At 33.6% G+C, this 9453-nt stretch overlaps 1 protein-coding gene across 2 annotated transcripts; it reads right to left on the bottom strand.

Annotated features, from left to right (window-relative positions):
* Positions 1-863: 863 nt before the first annotated feature.
* Positions 864-8811, bottom strand: LOC115987113 (metal tolerance protein 10-like). Of its 2 annotated transcripts, none has more exons than XM_031110580.1 (6): positions 8494-8811; positions 4200-4312; positions 3647-3892; positions 2512-2592; positions 1936-2166; positions 864-1497 (listed from the first exon to the last, which is right to left on the bottom strand). In XM_031110580.1, exons 1-6 carry the CDS (start codon positions 8798-8800, stop codon positions 1153-1155), a joined length of 1323 nt encoding a protein of 440 aa, XP_030966440.1. In that variant the 5' UTR covers positions 8801-8811; the 3' UTR covers positions 864-1152. The 2 variants fall into 2 exon arrangements, with proteins under 2 accessions (XP_030966440.1, XP_030966441.1); XM_031110581.1 differs by lacking the exon at positions 8494-8811 and adding an exon at positions 6875-6974.
* Between the last annotated feature and the right edge of the window lie 642 nt (positions 8812-9453).

The following is a 9453-nucleotide window of genomic DNA, read 5'->3' as shown; positions in this document are numbered from 1 at the left end:
TAGATTGATGATTTGACATAATCTTTACCCTTTTATTATAAGAAGTTAAGGATTTAAAGAACACTATATAGTAGAGTTTTCTAGCTAAGAACTCTAGAAGATCTTGATGCAAATACTAAACACAACCGAGCAAAAATAGGGTTTAAGCATGCTGCAAAGAAATTTGCTTTGACACTGCAACACAACAGAAAGACAAAAATAAAATGGGGGAAAATCATTCATTCAAAAAAATTTAAAAAAAAAAAATCCAAAGCTTTTGAAATGTTGACACTGAAACTACCGAACTCAGTGTGTCTGAGTGAATGATTGTGAAGTGTAATAAAAACCCAATTGAATTGAGGCTAATAAAAGCAGTGCCACTAAGAACAATTCAAAAAAGGACCCCAAAAAAATTTGGGTGCGAGTGAACACACAAGCATTTACGTGCTGCTTTCTTGAATCCTTACAAGACTTCTTTTCATAGGACAAACCATGGTTTCATCTTACGTTTGAGGTGTAGAGAAGACCTAGCCTGAATATATTAAGGAACCGAGTTAAGAAAAACACTTCACTCTACCTCATATCAGATTAGGATATACACCCAATTAATCAAGGTGCACAGAGGCTTGCTGTTGAATATATAATAAATATTTCCCACACACACACACACACACACACACACACACACACACACACAAAAAAGGCTTAAAAGAGCCAAGTAGCCAACATCTTGAACACAATGAGTCTATGATAGCCACAGAAGAATTTAGCTGACAATAAGAAGTTTTGAACACCCATTTCAAGTCATGTGGCACTACAACAGTTTGGGCTTTTAGCAGATACAAAATGGACAATCAATGGTTGTAAATACTAAAGAATTCCTCGACAAGTAAAATTAGAGGTTAATGCTTCAATAACTTCCACGATTAAATTTGACAAGAACAATAAAATGAATGCTTGCAGCATAAGATTGTATCATGAAATGTCCAAATTTTTATCATCTTACATTAAAAAAAAAAGTGCTTGCATCTCAAGGATTAGCGATGTTTAAATCCTATTCAGTCTGTTTGGGAGAACAATAAAACTGCATCACATACTAAGTGAATCAGAAACTCGTTTGAAAGCCCTTGTGATTTTGGAAAGGCTGAGATCTGACAATTACTACCATTGTCATCAAACTGTGGTCTTGTGCTCAGGCTTGTGAGTATACTCAAAGTCTATATGCACAAAAGCTCTCTCAATTTCAGGGAGTTGCTCCAGCTTCTCTTGCAGTGTCTCACCAATATTATGTGCTTTGTTCAGAAGCATGTCTTGTGGCAAAACAATGTCAACCTCCACAAAATAATGACAACCAAAAGTGTATGCTCTTACTGTGTCAATGTGCTTGATATCTTCATGGTGGTTCCATATCAGATATGTTAACTTTGCCAAAAATTCAGGTGGTGCTGTCCTTCCAATTAGTGCAAATACATTCTCAAAGACCGTCTTTGTCCATGTATTCATTGTATATAAAGCTATCTGCATCACAGGTTAAAAGATATCATCATGATAAGATAAGAGTAAGATTCAACTCCAAGAACCCAAAAATTCTGTCTTGAGGCCACTTGGTGCCCATTTGGTATCCCAATTTGAAGTGGAATTTAATATGTACAGGTTTTTTAAACGTCAATTTTTTCCAGATACAGCTCTTTCTAAAAGCTGAAACAAGAAGCTGTACCAAACAGGAATTCTACCATGTCAAGGCATGGAGTGGCATTTTACTTTTCTTTTCTTTTTTTTTTGTTTAATTGAGTCATAAGAGTGGAAAAACCAATATTTTGTTATATTTAAAATTGGTTGCTGGTAATTGAGGAACTAAAAACTTATAGAGTAGCTGAACCCTATTATATACAGTACAGTAAAAAGGGGAAAAAAGGGAAGGGGGGGAGGGGGGGTATCAGTTGCATATGAACTTACTATAATAGCTCCAGTAGGGTCAATCCACCATTTATATCGAATGGCCAGGACAGCTGCTGCCAAACCAATTGAATTAGTAATAACATCGAAGAAATGATCTTGTGCATAGGCTCTAACAATTTCATTTTTAAATCTTCGACAATAGACCATGAGCGCAAACTTCACTACAGTTACGAAGCACATTATTCCAATCATCCATTTCTCCTTCTGAGGATCCTTTTCAGGCTCAGTCTGTAATCAGCACATGAAATGATGATTATATTAATCACTGATAATTGTAAAAGATTACCAAAACTAGAACTTTAGAATAACCATGCACAAGTGTTGCATTCACCAAGACTGTGATCTAACTAGGATTTGGGTAGTACCTCAAAACCTATGTCATCCTAAAGCACTAATAACTAAGGAAGCCTTGGAGATCTGAGCTCTGACAAAACATCAAGAAGGGTGCTAATCTACAAACCCTTCTCAAATCCAACTTTGGTTAACATGTGTACAAGTCCAACTGTGCTCACCGACTCACCGCCATATATACCCTTAAATTAAGTCAAAGCAAATATGATTAAAGTTGCATACCTTATTAACGAATTGTCGACCAGACTCAAGCAGTATCTGTAATCCTAGAGTTGCCATTACTGATGCAAAAACAATGATTCCCTGCAAGCTCAATATAAATTAGTAAAATATTTGTTGTGTTATAGTATAAATGTTGTAACAAAAAGTTCAAGCAGAGTCTCGGCATATGTGATGTGATTATTAGCATGTCTTGGGTCCGCATCCCCATAAGTCATAGTCACCCTTGAACCTAACCTACATTCAAAAACTATTCCCAAAAACCAATGCTATTTAATTTTATTCCCAAAAGAAGATTGTTTGACTGCTTTTCCATTTTATAAAAAAAAAGTTATTATTATTCTAGAGTTTCTTTTCATTGCTTGATATGCGCAGAAGGAAAAAGCCAATGGTCCCTTCATTTTCTCATTTAACAAACTCTGTAAAATAAACCACTATTTTTTCCTTTGGCAAACTCAATATGACATGCTCAATATTTTGATAACATAATGAGTGTCTAAAGCATGACCTGATGAAATCTTTAGATGTGTAGTAAATTAATTTTAAACTTCTTGGAATGGAATAAATCTGTAGCCTAAACACCTAACACCATTACATTTCTCTTTATTGCTTTTCTGCTTTTCCTTCAAGCATTTGTGGATTATGATCTAGTTGAGGCACCAGCAGTAATGGTGGAAATAGCACTGCAGTATATTTCCCTCATTTGTCACAACAATGCCAACGATTGGCAAAATGGAAAAAAGAAAAACACATTCCTTGACTTCTTTGGGGCTAACTTGTTAATTAGTTTAAGATGCACAATTTCTCACCACCAACTTCTGAGCAACCAAATGAGGCAAAGGTGCAACACTAACCAAGTACAATTGAATTCTCATTATCAGCCTTAACAACTTAAATCTATCAGAATCTGCATTTTAAAATTATCTGAAATACAAAAGATTAAGGAAACTAAAACAGTAGTCTTTTCTGCTTTACTCAGTTGGAGTTACGGTAATGGCCTGACAGAAAAGAGAAGACTATTTTTTATTATGGCAGTAAAACTTATTAAAGTAATTGCAGGAAGGTTGAGTCTAAAATTCAAATATACATTAAGTTATTTCCAAATGCACCCTCACAATTGTTGGATTAAATGACTTACCACTGGCTGCATCCTTTTTTTTCCAATTGGATAATGATACTGGTTTGGGCTTCGCATGGCATGAGAAGTGAACCACAATATAAACCCCGACAAGAGATCTAAGAGTGAATCCAAGGTAGAGGCAATAACTGCCAATGATCTGCTCTCAATAGAAGCAAAAACCTTGGCCGCAAAGAGCACAACGTTAGCTAAATTTGATATCCGGATAGCCAATCTCTCACTCTTTGCAAGCTGCTTCATCTCATCCTGAGAAAGTGTAAATGGATCAACAAAAGAAATCAGTTTCTGTTTTCCAGGAAATGAGACAGATTTAGTTGAAAGGATATAGTTTTTTTTATTTTTTGGGCCAGGGGGGGTGGGGGCAGAGCTTGAAACCTCTGTTTGTACTCAGGAATTGGGCATGGCCTCCAGCATTTAAAGAATGTTTATGAATAAAAAATCTTATTCATAAAGAACTTCCAGTGTACTCAGGCTTCGCCCTTTTTCTTTTCAATAAAATCTTCTTACTATACAACCAAAAAAATCATTAAAGCAACCTTGCGGAACAACCAACCTCAGTTAGATTTCCAGGAGCAAAACCTGATGCAGTCATAGCCTCCATCTCAGTAAACCCTTCAAGGAGCCTTTCTTGTTTCTTGTAGTAATCAGCAACCTTGCATCGTTTCCCTGCAGTCAAGAGTACAAGTTTTACATTACATTCATCACTAATATTTGACAACAAGATGAATTAAAGCATCCAAATTCATCAAATTTTTATTTATGTTTCATTTTCCAAAAGAACTAAACATCACACTCTTTTTTTTAAGTAAACATCACACATGTTAAGATTAAGAAAACATTTTTTTGTATGTTAAAGATTAAGAAAACATTGATTGATTATGATTATAACTATAAGCATAACGACTGAAAACAAAGGCAATATGTGAAGTGCCTTGCCAAAGCTCCAATAGGAAGTTCAAAGCTGTCAGGTTATCTATAGTTACTCTCTTTCGGTATCATCTCTTAAGAATGTGAAAGGGGTTATTCAGAAATTTAAAGCAAAAGAAATATGGAACGCCCTTGCTGTTAAATGGAAGAACCAACTACACAAGAAATTCAATCATTTAAGATATTTTTTCAATTTATTTATCCAAGTACGGTTTTTTTTTTTAATAACATATGGAACCTTTCTAAAGAAGAGCTTTTTGAACTTGCCTTTAGTCAAAAAAAAACCTACGGGCAATTGACCCCACTTGCCAAAACCAATTATTGGCTAATCCAGGGGCATTCACCCCTAAAGGGCTAAGCAATTGTAATCATAATAAAGTCGGAATAGCGGGTCAACATTCAAAAATCAATTCATTTGCATAATTTCATCTTATTTGTACAAGATTCCCTGGTAAAGGTTTTGGATTTGATGGCAATCATGCATGTCAGCTATTTTGAAGGCCAAAATCAGAAAGTTGCTTTACCAAACTAAGCTAACTAGTATATTTTCAGCAGATATGGGAAACCACACCAACCACATACTATTTCCTGATTTTAGAACAGCTGAAGAGTATAGCTAACAGACTCCATCTAAATGCTTCTTTGCACATATGAATGCCAAAGCAATATTCAATGCATCAGCAGGACCATTAAATTTCTTTGCAGCAAACTGCTGTCATACTTGAAGATCTAAAAAACACAATGGAAGGAATAAGTTGTAGCAATTTTTAACCAAAACTGATAAAACCACCCCGTTAATTAGAACTGATATGTGGAATAAGCTGCGCCAATTTTTAACCAGTTCAAGTCATCAACAGAAGCTTGAGGGTTCTAATAATTTTTTAAAATGACAACAAAACAGCAATAAACAAGATCAAACTCCCTATAAGAATCATCACTGACTCGAGCAATAGACTGGTGCTTTGTTCTTAAAAACATTTTGTATGTGTTTCCCCGAACAAGGCCAAATCAAGTAGAATTGCATGTGTTATATCTGGTGTGTTTTGCTTGTCTTTGCTAGCTTAGAGCACTCAAATCAGTAGGCGTATGGTAGACAAATGTGTAAAATTTACTCAGTTTTGCCTAAAAATAACTCACATCAGTTAGTATATAATTGTGTAAATTTACAAGTTTGGTATAATAACCGTATAAATTTACACCAAAACTATTCATTTTGCATTTAGTTTTTTATTCTTTCTTTACGTATCCCAAGGATGAAGAAAGAAAATGGATGGTGGTTGTGTGTGAAGAAAGACAAAAAAAAAATTTAAATAAAGAAAAAATGATATTTTAATGAAATGTAATGTAAAATAGATAATCTAATATGTGGTGTTTTAAAAAGTGAGTATGTAAAATATAAAAAGTAAATTTTTATGCTAAAATAGACAAGAATTTTTGTACGAGCTTAATGCTATTAGGTTAGAATGGTAGATTACAAATTGGGAGGAGACAACTTCTCACTTTTCTGACAATTCAATATGTGAGGAATACATTAGCTAAATGAGAATGACATTATAGATAAGAAAGAGTTGCCTTTGTTGACTTTATCTTTTCTATGAGTTCAACCTTTTGTAATGTGATGTTACAAGTCTAGTAGAGGAAGTTAAGCATTTTTGTGTTCCATGCAAACAAAAGTACAGATGTGGAAGTGAAAGAGTGTTGAGGTGTCTGAAGTGTGTAGCAAAGCCAGTTTTCTTTCCCCGAGGTCTCGCTTGAGAGTGGTGAAATCAATTGAAATGTATTTGTTAAGAATACCCTCTTCCATAAAATTTATTATTGTGTGACAAAACATCTGCAGTGCAAAATCTCAACATTACCAACCAGGTTTAGGCATAGTTTATACCCACCTAAAAGTAAAACAATCACCAAACTTTGATTAAAATAGGACACAAGAAGCAATCACCAAATTCAACATGCCTCTTTTTCTAGCAGTCAGGAACTTCCACTTTTTACACCCACCACCACCAAAAAAAAAAAAAACACCTAAAAACTGAACATTCACAATTTGAATCAAGTTTTAATAATTTTTTTTTCCTTTTTTTACAACTATTTCTGCAGTTTTCCAATTCATAAACCAGAGGCATATAACTTAACAATTCTTTGATGATTTTTAACTATTTAACTTTCTTACTACTATTGAAACTTTTTCAACCAATTATTTACAATTAAAGAACCCATTTCAATCAATAACTAAATTAACAAACACTAGGCTTAAAAAAAATGTATTAGACTTCCTTAACATCTAAAAGGGACCACTAGTACCTAACTAAAGAGGCAAGGAACCTTTCTTATTGTGTAAGAGAGCATTAGTTTTCTGCTGGACCAATTGTTCCACATGCCTAAGCTTAAGTGAACGCATCACATATTTGATACCAAAACAAACAGCTAATTTATGTGGTACTTGCGTGCCCGTGACTTGTTTCTTATCTACAGTCCTTGTCATAAGAATTCCATTCCATAAATGGGCGCCACGTAATGTTTAATCTTCCCAAATGTAGTCAGTAATGACCACATACACATCTATTGTGTTTTTATGTAAATTGTGCCACACAAATGAACCTACCACGTGATCGATCACCTAAAGAAACATGGAAGATGGTCCAAAATTCAAGCAAAAGCGACCTCCACGTTATCAAAAAACACACTTTCTTTTTTTGGTGTACAGATCTCCATATCCTTTACCTAAAAGTCCATTTACTAGGCGCCTAATATGAATTTGACACTTAAGATGTGAAGCTGACAACTGCCATAAATGGTTTGCAGAGTGAGCCAAGCCCACAAGGCAAGTGGCAGAAAAATCAAAACCATGAAAAAGAACAAAAAATCTAGTGCCATAACCTTATGTACCACAATCCGATGTAGAGAGAAAAATATTGGGTTACGTGAAAGTGATAAACAGTAAATCTCAGTCGGCATAAAATAATTGTGAAAAAGTTGTTACAATTGATGCCGCCTCAGACCAAAAAGAAAAGGTTAAGTCACATAAGCCAAAGGAAAAAGCTTAGGTATACTTTATTTTCTGTATACCTTTTTTAAAAAGAACAAAACTTTTCAAAACACTACAGTAAATTGTTCACTGCATCTAAGAAATTTTATTTAATTTCGTTGTTTAATTTATATAAGAGTTTTATATAAAGTGTTCCCCTAAAGCCAAAAATCATTTAACATATAAAAATTAAATCAGAACTCGGCTGAGTCGACTCAGTTAACAACCCCAAAAAATCAGCTTTCATTAAACAAAGAACATCTCTGTTTCTCAATAGAGATTGAACAACATCTATGAAAAGAAGAAGAAGAAGAAGTAAAAACACAACTTTTTTTGACTTTTTTCTGTGCAAGATTCAAATTCCAGGTTTTTTTTTTTTTTTACTTGTCAAAAAAATAAAAATAAAATAAAATAAAAACCTGGGTTTTGAATCTTGCACAGAAAAAAGCCAAAAAAATAAACTAAAAATAGCAACTTTAATTTTATATTGACGTTGCCTGGCCATCATAAAACTCTTAGTGCTTAACTTTGCTCCCTTTTTCATTGAACTTTATGCTTATACAAGCTAAAACAAAAAAGCAAATACCTTTTTGAGCATAATATCAAATATATAATAAACACATATATAAGTATATACATAAGCTGCTTGACTGAGAAAATTCTGAAAGCAAAAATAATATCTTTGAACAAAATTGCATCTGGGTCTTGAATCTTGGTAAGAAAAGAAAAAAAAAAAGCAAAAACCAAAAGCAAAACTTTCATTCTATATTAACATATGGCCTGGCCATTATAAAACTCACCAAAAACAACAAAAAACAAAAAAGCAAAAACCCTTTTGAAAATAGTATCAAAAATATTATACATATATACATAAGGATTTGTGAAGAGGGCTGACCTGTGGTACGACGAAAGCGGCGCAGAATGAAGGAGCCACGTTCATCTCTTCTTGGAGGCAGTACAGGAAACTCTTGCAGGTTTAGCCTCCATGACACGTCTGCTGGCAAAAGAGGCTCCCTTCTGCTCTCAATGTTTTCCTCCACCGTGCCTCTCTTTCCATCTTCCATCACTCTCTCACTCTCACTCTCACTCTCACTCTCTCTCTCTCTCTCTCTAAAAAATAAAAAAAAACACACTGTTCTTCGTTGAGCTTTTGGTTTTTTTATTTTTTTATTTTTTTGGCTTGAATGAGAATCACAAAACATGTGAAAGGCTTTAAAGTGGTACAATCTATACCACAACTCATATATAGCCCACTCATATATAGCGGGTTGTAAACAGTAAAGAGGTGACTCTATATAAATCTACCATCATCCACGTGAGCGAATTGTATTACAAGATATTCAACTTTAGGTGGCAGAAGCAATATTCGTTTGATAGTATGTTTGCCAAGTGACAAGCATAAAGAGAAAGTATTTATTAATTTGCTGCTTTCTATTTTGGACGTTTGTAAATAAATTAAATGTTTTGACTTCTTCTTTAAACTGTTGTGGTCTATTTTAAGAATGTATATATTTTCATTAAACATTTAGATTCTTTACACTTTTCAAAGTTCATGAGATTTTTTTTTTTAATTACTGATTGTGTTACTTTTTCGTATTTAGTATCAAGATTCTCGATTCTAAAAATAAATAAATAAATATTACCTGATTCTTGATTTTTTAAATGACATGTATCTTGAGCACACATATGGACTAGTAAAAACTATTGAAAAAAAAAATTACAATAATGCTACAATATAATTCTAAAGATAGAATTACACTGTAACTCAATTTTTTTAAAAAAAAAATTAATATTTTATTCATTTACTTTATCAATTCTTCTCTCTCTTACCGGGTTTTTGGGTCGTGGGTTTTTG

Source organism: Quercus lobata, chromosome 4, assembly GCF_001633185.2.
Source record: "Quercus lobata isolate SW786 chromosome 4, ValleyOak3.0 Primary Assembly, whole genome shotgun sequence".
NCBI classification, from domain to species: Eukaryota; Viridiplantae; Streptophyta; class Magnoliopsida; order Fagales; family Fagaceae; genus Quercus; species Quercus lobata.
This window is presented reverse-complemented; position numbering and strand designations above follow the sequence as displayed.